We start from the raw sequence: 20,560 nt of genomic DNA on the forward strand, positions 1-20,560 counted from the left end.
ACACACACACACACACACACACACGCACAGTTTTTTAAATCAGTCATCTATTTTTTGAGATACAAATGATTCTCTTTACATTTTCAAAATTGAAGGACATATTGTAAAGAAAGATTTATTTGCATTAAAGTTATATAGTGAGAATAAAGTCGTACATTTCAAAAAGAAAGTATACTATTACGAAAATTAAGTTGGATATATTCAAGAAAAAAGTTGTCTGAGAAAATACTCTATTTTAGAGATGAAAAAGCATCGTCGTCTATATTTTTTAGATAAAAATTGGTTCTCTTCAAGGCACAGTTGTAATTTTTTAGACAAAAGTTGTACATTTTCAATAAAAAGTTGCGCCTTTTTAAGACAAAATTCAGATTGCAAGAATAAATATAACAGGAAAAAAGTTGGTTGTTTTCAAGTCATATTTTTAAGTTAAATTTCATACATAATATTCCTACAGTGGAACTCTCTTTAGGTAAGTCACATACTACCAGAATAAAGTTGGGTATTTATAAGAACAGTTTATATTACCCGCAAAATGTTTTTGATATAAAGTTATGTTTGGAGATAAAAATGTTCTCTGTTTTTAGATTTTAGTAGTGCTATTATGATAAATAATTCATGTATTTACAGTACTGTATTTGACGTATATCCTGGATAAAGCTTTGCTGCTTTGTTTGATCTTGTTTTGTATTGCACTTCTTCCACGTGACGTTTCACCCTTCAATCGTTCTGGTGCTGCTTCTGCCCTCTAGTGGTACATTGTGACAACTGCAGAGAAGGCAACCGACCTATCAGAGGAAAAGACGTCGCTGTTGCTGCCTGCAACCTTTCCAAATGGGTAACAACAGACATTCACTCGCACATCTTTCGAAACTCAAAGTGCTGTCGCTTGTTTTGAAACCAAGCGCCCAGCCCACCACTCCAAAGTATTACGAGCACCCGCAAAAGGATATAGAAAAAAAAAAAAAAAAAGGAGAATATTCATATATTTTTTAGGGGGAATGTTCCCGCCCCCAAGTTTAAGTCGTACTATTAAAAGAGTGAAGTAATATTTTTTTCAAGGCAAAAGTGATATATTTTCATGAAGGTTGACTTTATTATTTCTAATATCATTATATTCCATCCATCCATTTTCGGAAGCGCTTTATCCTCATAAGGGTAGCGGGGAGTGCTGGAGCCTATCCCAGCTGTCTTCGGGCAGTAGGTAGGGTACACCCTGAACCGGTTGCCAGCCAATCGCCGGGCACACAGACACAAACAACCATCCGTGCTCACACACACACCGAGGGACAATTTAGAGTTTTCAATCAGTCTGCCATGCATGTTTTTGGAATGTGGGAGGAAAGCGGAGTACCCGGAGAAAACTCCACACAGCAAGGCCGGAGCCGGGATCGAACCCACGACCTCTATATCACTGTATTGTGAGGTATAAATTGCAGTAATGCGAGCAAAAAGAAAACCTGTACCTGTATTTATTCACATCATAAAATCATAATATTACAAAAAACAAAGTTGTGTATTTTATACATAAAAAGTGAACGTTTTTTTGTTTGTTTTTTACATGATAGTCCTAACATTATAACATTACAAGAATAAAGTACTGTAATTTGTTTTGGAGACCCACGCTGCCTAACACACAAATCGCAATGTGAATGGACCACTTTCCCATTGGTAACCCCGAGTATCAGTTCACAAAAGGCAAAAGGGGGAGAGGGAAAATAAAAAATATCACCTAGAAATGCTGCTGTAGAAATGACATGGTCACAAAACGCTGGTCATAATGCAGAGTATGTACACTAGATTGGTTTCATTATAATGTTCATTCTACAATTAGGCGACCTTCAGGTCGGAATGGAGATTCAAGTAAATTCATAACAGTTATACTTCTCTTTTGAACTGAGAAAGATTTTCTTGCATTTTGCCTGAACTGCAGACAAGAGATACAATACATCACTGGCCCTCAAACTTTTGATGCCAACTACCAACAACTACTAATCAACTGTGTGCATTTATGTGTAAAATTCTGTACACATTAACACTGCGCTTAAATAAAGCGGAAAAAAGCCTTAAGTGAGGATTCAATTGAGATCTGTTGGACATAAAAGTTTAGTAGAAATGTAAATGTTTTGACAAAATATGGTTCAAAAAGAAAATATCTGCATTTTCTTTTTGACTCTTTTTATTATACTTCTAAGTACTGTACCGCCTGAAAAATTTGAGTACAAGTACTTCCATTGTTTCATTCTTTTGCTTTGAGTTGCAAGCAAAAATTTGCGATACGAGTGCCGTGATGCTGGCAGTGAACTTACCTCACTTGACAACAAGCAGCAGTTTGTCAGATAATGAACAATTCTTCAAAAAAAGCTTCAAGTTAGTTCATGCCACTCCCAGTTGACGTTTAAAACAATGAGAATTACACCACATTGCTTTGCCTGAGGAAAGTCCACTTAGCTACATGTGAACATCCATCCATCCTTTTTCTCATCCGCTTATTCTCACAAGGGTCCCAAGCGTGTTGGAGCCGATCCCAGCTGTCTTCAGGCAGTAGGTAGGGTACACCCTGAACTGGTTGCCAGCCAATCACAGGGCACACAGAGACGAACAACCATTATTTATTTAAAAGCACAAACGGTTCTATCTTGAGACTTATCAAATCTCAAAACTCTTGTAAACAGATGCAGCTAACATAACATACTTTGGACTAAAAGCACCTCAATCCGGCTGATGAAACTGATTCATTTACATTTTTCGGGCCTGTGCTTACTGTGTCGCTATTTTCTGTACTCATATTTTCAAGAGCCTCTGCAAAAAACAAAACAAAACAAAATAAAACAACTAAGCTTTGACGATCCTGTGATGCCGCGTTGTCTGGAATCGCGATTTGAATAAAAAAATGAAAAATAGCTCAGCCCTACTTGTAAGCGTATATCATTTATACTCTGTGAAGACAAATTTTACTGCAGCTTATCGAGATTAGTTGTGACCGTCCCCATGTACGCATATTCACTCGTACTGTATGTATTATGCTTCCTCCAGGTGGCCAAGGTGCACAAACCAGCAGGAGCCACACAGTTGCAATGAATTATGATGCATAATTAGTTTTAATGAAGTTCTGACTTTTTTTTTCTAAGATGACGCCCGAGTAGGCAGCCATCGGCAAGTACTCTTCAAGAACCTTTTTTTTGTTGTTTTTTTTGTTGTTTATGTGTTTTGTTTTGTCACATGGTGTTTGTTGCTACATTGTGTGGACCTGATGTGGATTGTTTTCAGCGTTTTTATGGCCATGACATTCGTCAAAGAATCTGTGCTTGGTGGTTGCGCCTTCTCGGCAGCGCTGATTTTGATTGGGAGGAATGTCGGCACCACCTAACTGTCGGTACTGGACAGCCCCGGGGCGTTTGTGTTTTTTGCACCTGCAATGGGCAGCATTTTCACAGCCCCATCTTGTTCAGCGGAAATGTCGGTGCTGTTGGACAGTCTGCAGCTGGATGGATGGATGGCTTGTGGAGCCGACGTTAAGAACAAAGGAGCGTCAGCACAGAGCGCAGATGCATATGTGGAAATGGGAGTCGCCGCTTGGAATTGAAGCGGATTTACATGGGACAGGTGATGTGAGTCACTCTCTTTTTTCGTCAATGGACGCTACAGCTTCTTGTTTGCTTTCAAACTTAGCTCGTAGCAGACGTGTGCACATTTTCAGCATGACCTATCTGATCCACTGGCAAAAGGACACTTTGATTCTCTCCTCTTTCATCTACAACTGCTTCAAATAAAGTGTATGCAGAAAAGGTGGTTAAGATCGCATGACTGTCTGTGTCTCATGTGTTCTGTTGTATTATTTTGTTATTTTATGTTAACTGTTCTGCTGATGGCAGCGCGGGTACGCACAGTGACTCCTCTCTCTCTCCTGTGGTTGCACTGTGGTTCAGAGGAAAGAAATTTCATCTGTGCTGTATGTTGCACATAGAGCATATTTGACAATAAAGCTGACTTGACTTGACTTGCCTCGATGTTTGAGTGCCATCTCTCTTATAAAAAACACACTTAAAATATGTTTGGTGTTTTTTGGGGGCAAGGTAGGCAGAAAACTGAAGAATGGTACCGTATGTCTTCAGCCAACAACCATCGTGCGCTTGTTTTGAGACGGTCTCTCAGCCCCTCCTCCCTTTTTCTTGTCCTCCACCGTGCGGCAGCAATCACCCCCGTACGACGACCCCCCCCCCCGCTTTCCAGCAGACCGTGTGAGCTTTGTGTGTGCACTGTGCATGTGCCGCATCACTCAGAGACCGCTTCTCCAATTGGAGCTCTTTTGAAACGTGAACGGCGTAAAGATGGGCCGCTGCTCAGCACGATGCATACTGCTCCTTCTGTGTTGTCTCCAGCGAGTGAGATCTTTTCGCCCTTCCGCCGGCACCACATCAGACTTCTTTGTTTACATTTTTCCTCATCTACTCTCATCACTGCCATTAAAATAACCACTAAAAACAACTTCGGTGGACCTTGACTGGGTTAATATTGGTCAAAGAAAATGTAATACAACTGTGCCTTGAGACATGTGACCCAACTTACAAAGTTTTTCATGATCCAAGCAGTTGCTTTGCCAATTTTTTTCCTTTCATTTGTGAGCAAAAATTGGTGGCAGTGAAATCAACGAAACTGACAACAGTTCTTTCAGAAAAAAACATCAGGCTATTTTAATGCCACTGCTAGTTGAAGTTTCATGTCACTAAATATAAAGACAATTGCATTCTTGTGTGTTAAACAGTCAGCAGGCTTCACACTTCTGTATTCATAGACGTCGCATACTGTAGAAAGACTGACGTCAATAAAAAAAAAAAATTAAAAAAAATTAACCAATTACTCCTCCCTACCTTAAATTTAGGCCGATTAAACGTTTTTGATATGATTGTGTCGCATCATACAAATCGGATATTTTTTTTTAGATTTATGGCTCTATTTTTGTGACCAATGCAAGTCTGGCATGAAGCGCGGACTAAATCTGCACAGACTTTGTTTTGATAATTTCACAAATGCAAGCTGCTCGGAACGGTTTAAAATGGACATCTTGCGCCATTGTGGGCATGAACACAGCCGACTTGATTCACCACAAATCCAAGCTGCTACTCTCATTCCTTTTAAAATCAAAACACAAGAAGCGCAAATTTCTTGACATGGTGGAAGCAGAAACGGACTTGCTGGAGTCTATGCAGAAAGTCAAAGCGTGCATTTGTGCATTTATAAGGAGTCGAGCCGCTTCTCCTCCATATCGAGAGGCGTCAGATGAGGTGGTTCGGGCATCTGATTAGGATGCCTCCTGGACGCCTCCCCGGTGAGGTGTTCCCAGCATGTCCCATTGGCAGGAGACCCCAGGGACGACCCAGGACATGCTGGAGAGACTGTGTCTCCCAGCTGGCCTGGGGATCCCCAGAGAAGAGCTGGAAGAAGTAGCTGGGAAGAGAGAAGTCTGGGTTTCCCTGCTAAAGCTGTTGCCCCCACGACCTGACCCCAGATAAGCGGAAGAGAATGGATGGATGGATGAACATTAAGAAGTGCTATTTTCCTTATTAAAAAACAAATTACCAAAACATTTGTTGTGTTTTTTGAGGAGGCTGGAGCACATTAATGACCCGTCGGTTCATTTGAATGGGGAAAAATGATTTGAAATATCAGTGTTTTGTGTCACAAGTGTGGTCACGGAACAAATTAAACTCATATCTCAAGACACCGCTGATCTGCATGAATAAAATGTACAAGGCCATTCTCAATTCAATATCACCACCCCATCGAGTTTATAAATGGTGTCAATACTAAGCCTACTTGTGTGTAGTTGTGTATTTGAACATTATAAATAAAGAGCTGCGTATTTGATGATGTAACATAATCCTGATGTTTGGAAAATGTATAATATTAAACCACTGTGTCAAATAAACGTGGAAACGAAACTGTTTGCACGGGAAGATCGTGTGACATTTTGGAACTATGTACTTTGTACAGCAGATATGTTCGTTTTTACATTCTTCCTTACTGTACTTCTTTTCTTCCACGTCATTCCTGTTTTTTATTTTCTTCCTGACCTCCTTTCGTGCGTCAACGCTGCTTATGTTATTCTTGCATCTTCCCATCCTTCCTTTGCAGAAACCTACTCCCAGCTCAGACCTGCTCTTTTCTTCCCTCCTGAAGTCTTTTCTTCAGTCCTCCTTCTTTTCCCTTGCAGTTGATTTTTATTTTGTCTGAGCACTTTCAAATCAAAGGAATTAGTTTCTCTTGGAAATTTCAAACATATTGTGAGTGACTTGGCAGAATCTTTATATCGCTTCTGCTCTTGTTTTAATTGACAGTGCTGTTATTTACCTGTATTGCTCTTGATTACTGCATTGCGAGTGGCTGCCAACCAGTTCAGGGGGTACCCCGCCTACTGTCCGATGTCACCTGGGACAGGCTCCAGCACGCTCTCGACCCTCGTGAAGATAAAGCATTTCAGATAATGGATGGATGTATGGATGCTCCTGATTCCTCGTGTATTAGTTTTAGCCTACTATATTGCTGTGTGAATGATGGCTGTTGTAATTGGTGTATAGAAATAAATAAATAGGTAGATAGATGGATAAATAAACAAAAATATTAAATATTCAATTTTAAAAAGAAATGCTTTCCCCTTTTTACCCTGCCTCGAATACCCGTTTAATTGGTGAGCTCCGTGGAGAATACGAAAAACAAATTGTTTATGCCATGCATGACAAAATGAATCCTTCCTGCCATCCTTCGCTTGGAAGTCAGAAAGAAAGGGAGGGAGAAAAAGGCACCAGGAAAATTGCATATGGAATGTAATCAAATGACATGAAATTGTGTTTGGCTACTTTCAGCACACGCTGTATAATCGAGTACTGTAACATGAATGTGCGAACATGAGTGCTCTGGCTATGCTGCTAGGTAGCCGGAGACGCGTCGCTTACGTAAGCTGCGTCACTTCCGCCGAGCAGACCCGGTGGAAGGAAGCTCGCCGTTCGGCTAAGTTAGCACTAGCAGGGCCACCGCCGAGGCAGCTCGCCTCCACTCTTAATGTGACGGCGGCTACGGTTGGCTATAATAATAATACTAGCAGTAATAACAATAAAGCCAGGTCGGTTTCATATTGACAGGACTGCCTGTTTTGGGGTGTCAGCAGCGAAAGACGACGACGACAAAAAGCGAGGCCGCCTCTCCCTGCCTGCTGCTGCCGCCGCTGCTGCTACAAGAACTAAAAGTAGTACAAGTCGAACAGGGACGGCGGCTAACTACTGCTGTAGCAAACTGACATCCGAGCATCTCCACTAAAAGGCTACTCACGCGCTGCACGAATTGTCCGGGGAGGGGGGGCTCCAAACACAACAACAGCTGGACGATCCATGATGTCCGCCGCCAGCATTGACCCGCAGGTTTGCTTCAAGAATTCATTTCAGACAAGCATGTTGCAGATTTACACATCTCCCACTGAGAGGCCAGCTAACTGTAAGGCTAGATAACTGCTTGTAATCAAGGCCCGCTTGGACTACAGTCCCCAGTAGCTGGCTGGCATCGTTGGAATTCTGGCTGCTTGTTCTAATGAGTGTTATTACTATTATTTCAGAAGCCCACGTACAATACTGTCAGGTGTGCACGATCATGTGATGCCTTACTCACGTTGCTCTCTTCCCCCCTCACATGCTTCCCTTCTACTAAGATCTCGAAAGGACAAGATGCCAATAAAGGTAAGAAATAAGATACAATAAGAAAACCTTCATTAGTCTCGCAATGGAGAAATTCCCAATTCACAGCAGCAAAGTTATGAAAGGAAGAAGTAGAAGAACAAAATATAGGAGCTGATGTAAAGGCAGCCACTCTTGCGGCGCCATCTTGAAGTCAAAATAACAAAATAACACAACACATAAGACACAAACAGTCATGCACTCTTAATCACTTTTCCTGCATATACTTTGTTGTTTGAAGCAGTTATAGATGAAAGAGGAGAGGATCAAAGAGTCCTTTCACCAGTGGATCAGAGACGTCATACTGAAAATGTGCACACGTCTGCAACAAACTAAGTTTTGAAAGCAAACACGAAGCTGTAGCGTCCATTGACGAAAAGAGACTGGCTCACATCTCCTGTCCCACGTAATCCGCTTCACCCCCAAGCCGCGACTCCCAGTTCCACATCCGCATCGGCGCTCTGCGCTGACGCTCCTTTCTTCTCATCGTCGGCTCCTCAAGCCTTGCATTCATCCAGCCGCAGACCGTCCAACAGCACCAATCTCTCCGCCGAACAAAGCGGGGCTGTGTAAAATGCTGCCCAATACAGGCGCAAAAAAACACAAGCGCCCCAGAGCTGTCCAGCAATGACAGTCAAATGGCACCAACATTCCTCCCAATCAAAAACAGTGCTTGTATACCCATGCTGCCGAGAAGGCGCAACCACCAAGCACCGAGTCTCCTCCTTGATGAATGTCGTGGCCAAAAAAATGCTAAAAAACAATCCACAGCTGGTCCACACGACGCAACAACAAACACAAAGTGACAAAACAAACACAAAAACAACCAAAAAAAACAAGGCTCATGAGAGCACTTGCCGACGGCTGCATACTCGGGCGCCATCTTGGACTTCGTTGAAATAAATGAGCCCTGTCATTTGTACTGAAAATGCCAGCAGCTCGATACAAGTGGGGTGCAAAGGTAGGGTCCAGGGAACACCTGTTAGTCACAGGAGAAATATTCCAGACCGTCACACATTATATGAAAACCAAAAGGGTAATGTTGTATGATGAGTTTGAGATGACATTAAATCGTTTTGGGATCATATTTTGTGGCATCTGTTTGATTTGCCTTATACCCCATCTTAAGAGTAAAATTAACTTGCATATAGCAGATACAGAAAATATACTGCTCTATGCCAAATACAAGTGCATGGGTCATTTTGAAGGAGCGTGTGTTTTTGCATTCACTTTTTAATAAATCAATACAAGCAGTTTAATCAGAATACCACACCCGTAACTGAACACTAAGGAGATGGTGCAAAATGAAAGTTGACCAGGTTGCCAAGCAGTGTAATGCGTGAGTGGCGCATCAAACGCAACAAAAAAAAAAAAAGTAGAATTCATGGCCAATAAGTGTAGATTTTTTGTGTAAGTTGCTCCAACCCCAAGCCTCATCAACATGTGGAAATGCTCCTCATAGGTCATGAAAAAAGTCTACAGGCCCTGATCCTTCCCCAATTAATATGAGAGGCTGTGAAATGACGGCAAAAGTGCAAAATGATGTTTCTCCTTATGAGGTAGTAGAGCTTAGCACAGCCTCTGCAGCGTGGAAAATAAGAGATTCTCTGACGGATTTATCAGCATCACCCCTCAATGCAAGGTCGCTCCATTCAGATTGCATCCATTTCCTGAAGGTGCGTAAGTGCATGATTATGATGTTTTTGACCGACGTTGTTTTCTTGCAGGCTTTCCGGTTTCAGTGCAGAACGGCTCCCTGCACCAAAAGGACACCGTCCACGACAATGACTTTGAGCCCTATCTCACTGGCCAGTCCAACCAGGTGGGTTGCTTGCATTGTGTTTTTATGAAATTAGAGCTGTGTTCACACGTTGTAACCCAGGACTCTGGTTCAGACCACTGATAACGTTTTTTTTCTTGGTTTGTTTTTTTTTTTGCTGTTGCCATTTTAAAAACCAAAGCTTCGTTTTTGATGTGGCATGCACAAACTTGGGAGGCCATAAGTATGCTATGATATGGAGTTCCGAGGCCACCTTCACTAAGCAAGTATCATGGAGGGATCACCAAACACGATGGCATTTGTGTTCAAGGGCAACCCTTTAGAAATTGGTAAAAAGAGAACTCCGCTCCAACATTAGAGACAACATCTGTGACATGTAACTTCATCTGTTGCTATAAGACCCACGAAGACAAGTCAGTTACCGTGACAGTTGAGCTCACCTAAAGGTGGTCAAAAACAAGCTAAGCTTGATTTTGGTGATTGAGAAGACAATAAAGTAAAAGATAGACTGTTGAAGATGTAAAAGATGTAGACTGTTGTGGAACTGTTACAGAATGATGTGAATGTGTGAGTCACGCTAAGTAACGCAAATACACTAATGCAAGAATATATGTTGTGATGAAGTAAGCTTGTATGACTTCTCTTGCTTACACACGTTAAGACAATTGGGCAGTTTTGCCCCTCCCTGACCAAGGCTGTCAAATGCCCGCCCGGTTTTTATTTATTTATTTTTACAAGATCGGCCCCTATGATGATCCTTCTGTCTGAGGATTGTTCAGGAGTATTTGTTCCAATAAGCAGGTCCAATATGAGTTGGGCTGACAATCTTAAATATTTAAACATGTACAATATTTATGACCAAAAATCTGAGTCACAAGGCTATGAATTGTAATGTGGAATGGAACGTAGCCAATAAAAAACACCCAAACTCAGGAACAAGGAAACAGCAGTACATCAAACAAAACATGTGCTTCCTGATGATTTTTTGATTTATTTCTTTATTTATTTATTTTTTTAATTAAACGTGTGAACCTTAATGTGTGTCGTGCTCTGACTGATTATCGGAGCAGACCACGCACAAACCAAAACTCTTGCATGCCTGATTTTTGATCATCGTGTGTAGGATCTGTCACAGATAAACAATCTTTTAAGGTTTGAAAAAATCTTTGTTTCACAATCCTTATCCAAGTACGTGACTCAAATTGCTTGAAATTTTATGGGGACTCAGCTTGACTTCTGCCACACTAATGCCGGCGTCAGACTACACGAATGTAGCCCGCTTTTGAGCCGACAGACGTTTCGCAGACAAACGTAGTGTCTTGTAGCCGATATTGAGTTGACTTGACACATCGTAGCTCGTGGCATACTCAACGTAGTGTCATGGAAAAAAAAATGTGACCTCAAGTTCTTTTTGCAGAATAGACAGTCCATTTTGCCCTCACCTCACCATTCAGGAACAGCCCATACTGTTGTTTTTGTTTTTTTGCCTTTTCTGAACATAGAAACAACACATATGCACATAATGCCTCTGTCGACATGACTGTGACAGCTGCATGTCCCACCTCCCCAAAGGACCTGCACCAATGGACTGAATCTTGACGGAAACACTCAACGATTGGGTGGGGTCTAGTTTGTGACGGACTCGTAGTGTGACATCTCGCCCATGGTAGATTGACAGGGCAACCGTCGTGAACGATAAAAAAGGCGTGGAGTTTGACTCGGCCATAACTTGAAACTTTACAATTTAGACTTGAGACTTAATACTTGAACATACAGTATATGACTTATTCCCACTTCTGCTATTCTTAAAATTTGCGTCAACATTCCAGTCAGGTTGTGACTTCAGTTTTGCAACTGTGGTCCAGACCAGAGTACTGGACTGAGTGTGAACATCCCAAATAAGCCGTATTTGCTCCGTCTTGTTGTTTCTGAATTATGATTTTCTTACTGTTTGTAGAATAACAGCTATCAGTCCATGACCGACCCTTACCTGTCCAGCTACTACGCCCCCTCCATTGGATTCCCCTACCCGCTGAGTGAGGCTCCATGGTCCACAGGTGGTGACCCGCCTATCCCCTACCTGACGCCCTATGCGCCTCTCAGTAACGGGGACCACCACTTCATGCATGACACGGTATTTGGCCAGCCGGGGGGGCTCAGCAGCAGCATATATCCGCACAGGTTTAACTTTTTCCCAGAGAACCCAGCGTTCTCTGCCTGGGGCACCAGCGGTTCTCAGGGCCAGCAGACCCAAAGCTCAGCCTACGGGGGAAGTTACAGCTACCCACCCAGCTCCTTAGGAGGCACTTTAGTCCCGGATGGCCAGACGGGTTTCCACAGCGACACCCTCAGCAAGGCCCCGGGCATGAACAACCTAGAGCAGGGCATGCTGAGCCTTAAAATCGGCGGGGATGTGACGGCAGGGGGCTCGGGCGTGAAGACTGCCGGCTCAGTGATCGGCGGTGGCATTCCCGTCGCCGCGGGCAATGGGGGAACAGTGGGAATGCCGCCTCCAAAACCGACATCATGGGCCGCCATCGCAAGTAAGCCCGCCAAGCTGCAGCAACAAAAGTCCAAAAACAAACTCTGCGCCCCCATCGGTGGCGGCCCGCTTCCCCCCGCGCCCGTGAAACACAACATGGTGGACATTGACACGTGGGATAATAAAGTGGCCGCCCCAAAGATGACTGCTCCCTTACAGCCCCACCACCACCACCACCAACAGCAGCACCAGCCGCCGCCACTTCATTCTCACCCTGGCGGCCTCCTGCCCCCCCTGCAGCAGTCGCTCCAGTCGGCCCAGTCTCTGGTCCAGCAGATGACCATGCCCGGTCCTCCGCCTCCCCCGCTCCAGTCCTACCAGAACCACAACTCGGCTCCGGCGCCGCAGACCCGCTGGGTGGCGCCTCGCAGTCGCAACTTGTGCTACGGCGGCGGGAGCTTGGACAGTAGCGGCTCATCCAGCGGCGGGGTCGGCAACGGCTGCGGTGGCGGCTGTGGGGGACCCGAGCCGGGTTTAGAATCACACCCGGTCCTGGAAAAGCTGCGTGCGGCCCACAGTTATAACCCGAAGGAGTTTGAGTGGAATCTGAAAAACGGCCGAGTGTTCATCATCAAAAGCTACTCTGAAGACGACATCCACCGCTCCATCAAATACTCCATCTGGTGCAGCACGGAGCACGGCAACAAACGCTTGGACTCGGCCTTCAGGACCATGAACTCCAAAGGTCCCGTGTACTTGTTGTTCAGCGTCAACGGCAGCGGCCACTTCTGCGGCGTGGCGGAAATGCGCTCACCTGTGGACTACGGCACTAGTGCCGGCGTTTGGGCGCAGGACAAGTGGAAGGGCAAGTTTGACGTGAACTGGTTGTTTGTTAAGGACGTGCCCAATAGCCAGCTGCGCCACATCCGCCTGGAGAACAACGACAACAAGCCGGTGACCAACTCGCGTGACACTCAAGAAGTTCCTCTGGAGAAGGCCAAGCAGGTGCTCAAGATCATCGCCACCTACAAACACACCACCTCCATCTTTGATGACTTTTCCCACTACGAGAGGAAGCAGGAGGAGGAGGAGGTGGTGAAAAAGGTCAGTGTTATGTCTGCATTCCAATTCCCGCTAAGACGACAAAAATGTGTGTCAAGTGTTGAAGATAAGCAAGCAGTACTCAGTAGAGGTGCAACAACTAATTGAATAATTGACAGCTAAAAGATGGTCAAATTAACAACTATTTTTTATAATCATTTAGAGCATGGGTGTCAAGCTCATTTCAGTTTAGGGGCCACATATATCCCAATTTGAGTTCAAGTGAGCTGGACCACTTGTAGCCTCATAAACTATCTACTATTTGCATTTTTGTTTTTGCCATTTTTTTGGTGCAAATCATTACGAAGACATTTGGAAAAGATTCACATTTCTTCATTATGATCTCTTTGCAAATCATGTCATCTGAAATATCGTAACAAAAATGAGTGCAATTGAACAGTACGAATCAGTGGTTTCATTTGCACATGCAACTTGAAAATGGATACAATCTTTTTTTTTTTGCATACCTTTCCCTCTCCATCCGGCAACCATCAACCGACACATCTATCAGCTGTGTCTACTAATGACATACAATACATATTCGTAGTATCACCACATGCAAAATCGTGAGCTTGCCAGGAAAATATGGCATGATTTAACAGTCGAATTTGTCGTCTTGAGGGGTTGGTTCAGGCTGAATCGATTATTTTGAGCACCGCCTAGGCACAGATTATTTTTTGCAATTATCATAATATTAATCAGATCAGATGCTAATGTAAAACATAGCTTATGGCACCAGCAAGCAAATGGTCTTACATCACCATTAGCTTCCACCTTGCGGTGATTAGGATACGGGCCCTTCATAATTAGTGGAAGTGCGGAATTTTTGTGGAAATTTTTTAAATAAATAAATAACCTTTTTAAATACATTCAGTTTTTATTGCGGATGCATACCCTCATATGGAAAATTGTAGACATGGCTCACCAGATGCAGAATTGAGTTCCTCCCATGGCCATCTCAGTCCCCAGACCTCAACCCCATTGAAAACTTGTGGAGTGAACAAAAGAGGAGAGTGAAGAGGAGTGGACCCAGGTTGCTGGATGATTCAGAGCAGGGGTGCCAAAGTCTGGTCCTCATACGCCCCTATCCAGCCTGTTTTTGAGGTCCCCCTCATCAGCAAGCTCTCTCAAGTATTAACATCAGGAGTGCTAATAGTGGCACACACATTTTGATGCGAAATATTTATATTTTAATGTGGGATTCCCCCCACCATCACTCGACAAATGCACTTAGCGTATTTTCCGCACTAAAAGGCGCACCTAACAGCCTTGCATTTTCTTAAAAGCTCACAGCGCGCCTTAAAATCCGATGCGCCTTGTGCATGGTTATTACGGTAATATGTCGACCCCAAAATGCCTCCTTGCTAGAGACATGCTTACAACGCAAAGTTCAAACTTAAGGCGATCGGGTTACGCAGTTTGAACACGGAAATAGAGCAGCGGCAAGAGAGTTCAATGTTAACGAGTCAATGTTATGACTTGCTGTTGGTTAAGTGAACTGTGTTGCTGCTTTATGAAATAGGTTTTACTGACATCTGATCGTTCTGTAGCACTGCCACTCAACAGCTAAGCTTAGCTGTTGTCGTTTGTTCGACAGCTCGATCTGTGGAAGAGAGATTGGAATGCATCCGATTAGCTGCTCAGAGTAAATTGCTTGTGGCTCGACGGACAGTTGAGTAAACGAACGTTTCCTGGAATGCTTTACCTGTAATCATGCTTCCGCTAACTGGAGCGCTAATTAGAGAGAAGGCGAATTCCATCGCGCTAACTGTGGGCATCGAGGACTTCAAAGCGTCCCGTGGCTGGCTTTCAAAGTTCATTGCACGACATCAGCTGAGCAACGCTGTCTTGTGTAGTGATCGAGGGGAGGTTGAGTTAGAGACAGTGAGATGGTGGAAAGAAAGCCACCAGGTCTGTTACTCGTCTAATTTTGTAGCAAATACCCCTGAGTTGGTTATACTGTTCTGTATTTTGTTCATATACCTGTACCATATACTGCAGCTTTTGTGTTATAAAAAGTGTTTGGAGCATATATTTTTGCATTTCATTGCTTGTGTTGTTACACATGCATTTTGTTCACATACTTGCATGTTCATAAAGTACATGTACCATAGTTGTATCACACATATGGAAATTCTGTTATCAGGAAGGATTGGACAGCGTAAATAGGATTCCTTACTAGAGAATACTTACTGTATATCAGGGGTTCCCAACCGCCGGTCCGCGGACCGGTACCGGGCCGCACAGAAAGAACTTGCCTTAATTCCGTTTTATTTATTTCGGAAGACGAAATATGTTTTATTTTGAAAAATTACCGGATTCTCCGTTACATCCGTCTTTGTCACGCTTGGCTCACGTCAGGTCACACGAAAACAAAATTACGAGACTGGACATAAACCACACACTTGAGGTGTCATTGTCTCCTATTACCCCGAGATGGGACCGTCTGGTTGCAGAAAATCAAGCTCGGTGCTGTGGTGAGTCGTCATTTTCATGCACTTTGAATTTGCGCTGTATCGTATTTTGAAGGCATTAAACATTACCATAGCGATCAGTGTTGCGGCCAGATTAGACGCTCCTTGTGTTTATTATTATATTTCGAAAACACCACAGTTTTCATGCAGCTCATACCATATTATTTTGTTGTATTATTTACGCCACACCTTAAATGCTGGTCCCTGAAAATATTGTCTGACATAAACCGGTCCGTGGGGCAAAAAAGGTTGGGGACCCCTGCTGTATATGACAAAAATTACAAAATAGGCCATTCATTGAAGGTGCGCCTCATAATCCAGTGCACCTTTTAGTGTGGAAAATACGGTGAATTAAAAGTTGTATATTCCGCTTTTTTTTTTAATTGGGTCAATGTTATTCTGGAAAAAAATGTATTTATTAGCTAAGATAAAGAGTATATCTTAACCGGGGTGCCAATAATTATGGGGGCCAGTGTATGTGCACAATAAAAGTAAAGTCCATTAACCCTTTCAGGGACAGCGGTTACTACAGTGGACAGCTTATCAGGTCGCAGGTTGTTATTTTTTGTGCATGAAAGGGTTCAAATACTTTCAACTCTTAGTCAAGGTTGCAGCCTGCACCAGCATTCCAGACATCATTTCTGATGTCAATTTCTGATGAGGCAAATTAAAAGAAAGGAAATACTCTGGCACATTTGGCGGCTGCTTGCGTCAAGCCCTGAATGTGTACCAAATACCTTCACAAACTGTTTTTTTTTTAGCCGCACATCCGTACAGGAAATGGTTGAACAAACTGGCATGCGTGTCGCACGTTGGACACCGATGCTTAGGTGCCCCAAACTCCCCCAATGGAGTAAAACTGCACATTTCAGAGCGGTCTTTTCTTGTGGGCAGCCAAGGCTCAGCAATATAATAATCAATCTTTATAATCAGCATCTTGATATGCACCACCAGTGAGGTGGATGGATGAACATGGCGAAGGGGAAATGCTCACAGATTTTAGACGGAAATATAGTAGGCCTCTGCGTGCACAGAAAAAGGTGGGGATCTCGAAAAAAATGGGAACCTAAATCATGAGTGTTGCAGTTATCTTTTCTTCAGTGTATTGTTGCAACTTGGGCTGCCACTAACAATTATTTTAATGCTCGATTGACTTGCCAATTATTCTCAGATGAATTGGATTGAAAAAGCACTTTCATTTCCATCCCTTTATTTAAAAACGGGACGCTATTTCAAATGAATACTGCAGAAAATGCACAAACAAATTCATTCTGAATCCAACATGTTGATTGTATTCTCAAGTGAAAACAGATATTTGCAAATGTCTTGTTTTGATTCAACTAGGATTGAAGGTCTACAGAAATTGGTGAAGGTGACTGCTAAGAGACTGAAATTCAGGGGATTTTCACAATTTTAGGTGAAATGAGGTCGAGTGTTTCCAAACCATTGATTGACTATCACAGTCTTGCTGATAATATTTGATTAGTTGTCAGTCAATAAACTGGTGTACCTCTCACCGTGTTTGTCATGCCTCTGCGTAAGCTCACCGAGGCCGCCTTCCCTCTGTGTTCGCAGGATCGTCAGAAGTAAGCGGCGCCCGTGGTGGAACGCTCGCTCTGTGGCAAGTCCTGCTGGGATGGGCACTCGAATGAAATTCCCATTTAACAAAAACAAAGACGGCAACATACGGACAAGGAGAATATTGAAGACTTCATATTTTTTCTATTTAATTTGGGCCCACTCTGGCACCCCTCCCTCCCCCTCGGACCCTGCAAACGTTGAGCACCATCTTGAGGAAGTGTGAAGTTTCTTCAGTGTTACATACTTTGTGTATTTTTTTTTTTTTTGGCTTCTCGCTGCCCTGGAACTTGCATCATTCATGGACTAAATAACACGTGTGCACGTCTGATTTTTAAGATCTCATGACAACACGCTGCTGATATTCAGTGACTGTTCACTTTGTGGTTTGTGTGTTGGACAAATGTGACGTGCTTGTGTCGGTGAATCTTGCGAGTGAACAACACTATTGACAAAACGTCTGCTTTTTGTGCGCGTGCGTGCGTGCCTGGTCACTTGTGTTTAGTATTATGACAAAATATTTTTCTCACGTTTGCTTTAGGAATGTGCAGTGAGGAAATGGTTTGGAAAGATGCGGCTCATATGAAATGGAGCATCGAGCTTGAGAGCGTTTGTGCATCTCCAGCGCAGAGCCTTAAAACGTTTCTTTTCAGCAGAGCGGATCGGGATTGATTTCATTTGTGACGTCGTTTCAGGGAAATTGCGCTTCTCAAGGTGGTCCCGCTCTTTCTTATTCAAAAGTGAACGTAACTGATCAATGTCCCATCTTGGTAGCTTTCTTTTTCTTTTTTTTTTTTTTTTTTTTGCGTCTTGTCAAATTCTGGAGATGTAGCATGTACTGCTTTTCAAACTGTCACTTGCTTTTGCTTTTGTTTCTCGTTCTTTATTGACTCACCAATTATTAATATTGGCATCAGTTTCATCGCTGTGACCTTTCCCCTCTCCTCCCCTCTCATTGCCATCAGATAATATAAGCTTTAATGTACTGGCATTTGTAACTGCAAACGCCTCAAATGTTTAACTGTAGCATTATACTTAACTGATTTACCGTACGTGTATTGAAACCCAGAGGCTAGCCTATATGCTCTGTTTGTGATGTTCTTTTCTTATTTTCTTTGTTCCCCCCACCCCCCTTTTTTTTAATAACTTGCAGTGTTGTGTGTGTGTGTGTGTGTGAGAGCGAGAGCGCATGTGCAAAAAAGTAAAGAGAGAAGGAGTATGACTGCGGTGCGACCAGAGCTATATAACAGTATTGGATTATTGAAAAAGTATGCAAAAAAAGTTTAATGTCACCCCTGAATTAAATGTCATTGTATCAGAGGTCACTATCACATTCTTATATTTGATCATATTCATTATTAAAGATACACTTATCTGGTATGGTTTGCACTTTTTATTTGTCGAGCAACTGCAGTTATTTTGATATTTTGTCTGTTTTTTTTTTCTTTTTTTCTGTTGAATTTCTTTTGTCAGACCAAAGCAACATAATAGTTCCACATAAAAGACAGTCCACATTAAGGCAGAGTGATTTTTGGAAAAGATTAAACTACAATTTTTCTGGCAGATATTGCGATTTCGATTAAATTCATGAATTTGTGAGAGTCAAACTCGGCACAGTAATTTATTTATTTTTTACAAAAGATTGAAATGAATGAATGAAATTAACATCATACCATCAAAACCTTAAAAGCTATTCCCGGTACTCTTGTAATGCATGGGCACCAAAGAGGCTGTGCAAGGGAGGCAGTCCTTTCCTTTTCTTTTCATTTATTTCATTCTTTAAAAGAAATGAAAGGAGGCAGGAAGAAAAAAAAAACAATTTATCTACCCCTTATCAATACAAAATGAATGACATCTCTAGTCAAGGTATACTTACAAACATAATTTTACAATACGTAACAAAATTGATTCAATCCCCTAATTTATCATTTATAATAATTGCGCTTTTACACATTTCTTAAAAATGCAAAAGTACTGAGGCATTTTAATTCGACAAGATTGTTCCACAAACTGACGCCATGCATTTAAACTCACCTTCCCTTTTGGTTTGTTGTCTTATGCTGCGGAAAAAAATAAATCGGTTCCTCTTAATTTGTAAATACTTTCTCTCTTTTTAAACCTGTTTTGTAGGCTATTTGGTGAAAGTTGGCGACGAGCTTTATACATAATTTTTAGGAGGCTATATTCATTGAATTGTTCCTTTTTCAAGTTTTAAAAATGCTTCAGTACAGTATAGCAAGACCTACTGCTTGCCGCCATGCACGTACGAATATCAATTATGTTTAATTGTGTATTTAAAAATATACTTTTTGACAAAAATGGTTAAAATATTCGAAGGTGCATGTTTTTTGTACATACAGTAAATGGGTTAGGGTTAGGATAATAATTTTGTTTCTTTTCTCTGCTGCTTTTCATTCAAATTTAGCCTGTACTGTAGTTGGCGCTATGCACCAAAGAGACAACAGAGCCAACAAGAAAATGATCCTACACATCAAGCAACATCTACAATGGGATGGTTCAAAACTAAGAATAATAAAGTTGCCAAAGTATGGCCAAGTCAAAGTTCAGACCTGAATCCATTTGAGAATCTGTGGAAAGATCTGAAAACTACTGTTCACAAACTCTCTTCATCTAATGTACCTGAGCTGGGCTGTTTTGCAAGGAAGAATGAGCAAATATTTCAGTTTCCACAAACTGACAGAGACAAACCCCAAAAGACTTGCACTGTAATCGCAGCAAAAGGTGGTTCTATAAAGCAGGGGTCCCCAACCTTTTTTGCCCCACGGACCGGTTTATGTCAGACAATATTTTCAGGGACCGGCATTTAAGGTGTGGCGGAAATAATACAACAAAATAAGATGGTATGAGCTGCATGAAAACTGTGGCGTTTTCGAAATATAATAATAAACACAAAGAGCGTCTAATCTGGCCGCAACACTCCGATCGCGATGGCAATGTTTAATGCCTTCAAAATACAATACAACGCAAATTCAAAGTGCATGAAAATGACGACTCACCACAGCACCGAGCTTGATTTTCTGCAACCAGACGGTCCCATCTCGGGGTAATAGGAGACAATGACACCTCAAGTGTGTGGTTTATGTCCAGTCTACTTCGTAATTTTGTTTTCGTCGCCGTTGCTGCAGAAACCCCCCGTATCACACAGGTAGGATGTCGGAAATAGCAACAGTGCTATTGTGGCCATCTCAGAGTATTCAGCCATAACTTTAATCCAGTTGTCTCGAACGTACTTTTAAGGCCGCCGTCATTTGCGATCTCCAGCAGTTTTTTTTACTCATTTTGCGAGCTCCTGCGTTTTGTTTTGAAGTAATCGGTCACGTGAAGGAGAAGCGTGGCTTGACGTGTGTCAAGCGTAACACAGACGGATGTAACGGAGAATCCGGTAATTTTTCAAAATAAAACA

At 42.5% G+C, this 20,560-nt stretch overlaps 2 protein-coding genes across 3 annotated transcripts in view; one reads left to right on the forward strand and one right to left on the reverse strand.

Moving 5' to 3' along the window:
- Window positions 1-4: 4 nt before the first annotated feature.
- The window catches only part of LOC109512938 (solute carrier family 17 member 9-like), a 40,099-nt gene continuing 19,543 nt past the window's right edge, over window positions 5-20,560 (reverse strand). The window contains exons 13-14 of the mRNA XM_019865048.1: window positions 19,336-19,344; window positions 5-34 (exon numbers count right to left, since the gene is read on the reverse strand). Coding sequence (XP_019720607.1) covers window positions 19,341-19,344 — 4 coding nt within the window. The 3' untranslated portion in view covers window positions 5-34; window positions 19,336-19,340. The remainder of the gene's footprint in view (window positions 35-19,335; window positions 19,345-20,560) is intronic.
- Window positions 6,955-18,516, forward strand: ythdf1 (YTH N6-methyladenosine RNA binding protein F1). Of its 2 annotated transcripts, none has more exons than XM_019865046.1 (5): window positions 6,955-7,412; window positions 7,604-7,724; window positions 9,449-9,543; window positions 11,459-13,087; window positions 17,134-18,516. In XM_019865046.1, exons 1-5 carry the CDS (start codon window positions 7,383-7,385, stop codon window positions 17,146-17,148), a joined length of 1,890 nt encoding a protein of 629 aa, XP_019720605.1. In that variant the 5' UTR covers window positions 6,955-7,382; the 3' UTR covers window positions 17,149-18,516. The 2 variants fall into 2 exon arrangements, with proteins under 2 accessions (XP_019720605.1, XP_019720606.1); XM_019865047.1 differs by having other exon boundaries at window positions 7,697-7,724.

This window comes from Hippocampus comes, unplaced genomic scaffold (genome assembly GCF_001891065.2).
Source record: "Hippocampus comes isolate QL1 unplaced genomic scaffold, H_comes_QL1_v1.1 scaffold124, whole genome shotgun sequence".
Lineage (NCBI taxonomy): Eukaryota > Metazoa > Chordata > Actinopteri > Syngnathiformes > Syngnathidae > Hippocampus > Hippocampus comes.

What these genes read in the sequence shown, in the direction of transcription:
- ythdf1 (XM_019865046.1), top strand. Translation starts at nt 7,383, where the DNA reads ATGATGTCCGCCGCCAGCATTGACCCGCAG. An exon ending in CCGCCAGCATTGACCCGCAG is followed by an intron (nt 7,413 to 7,603) that starts GTTTGCTTCAAG and finishes CTATTATTTCAG; the next exon opens with AAGCCCACGTACAATACTGT. An exon ending in TCACTGGCCAGTCCAACCAG is followed by an intron (nt 9,544 to 11,458) that starts GTGGGTTGCTTG and finishes TACTGTTTGTAG; the next exon opens with AATAACAGCTATCAGTCCAT.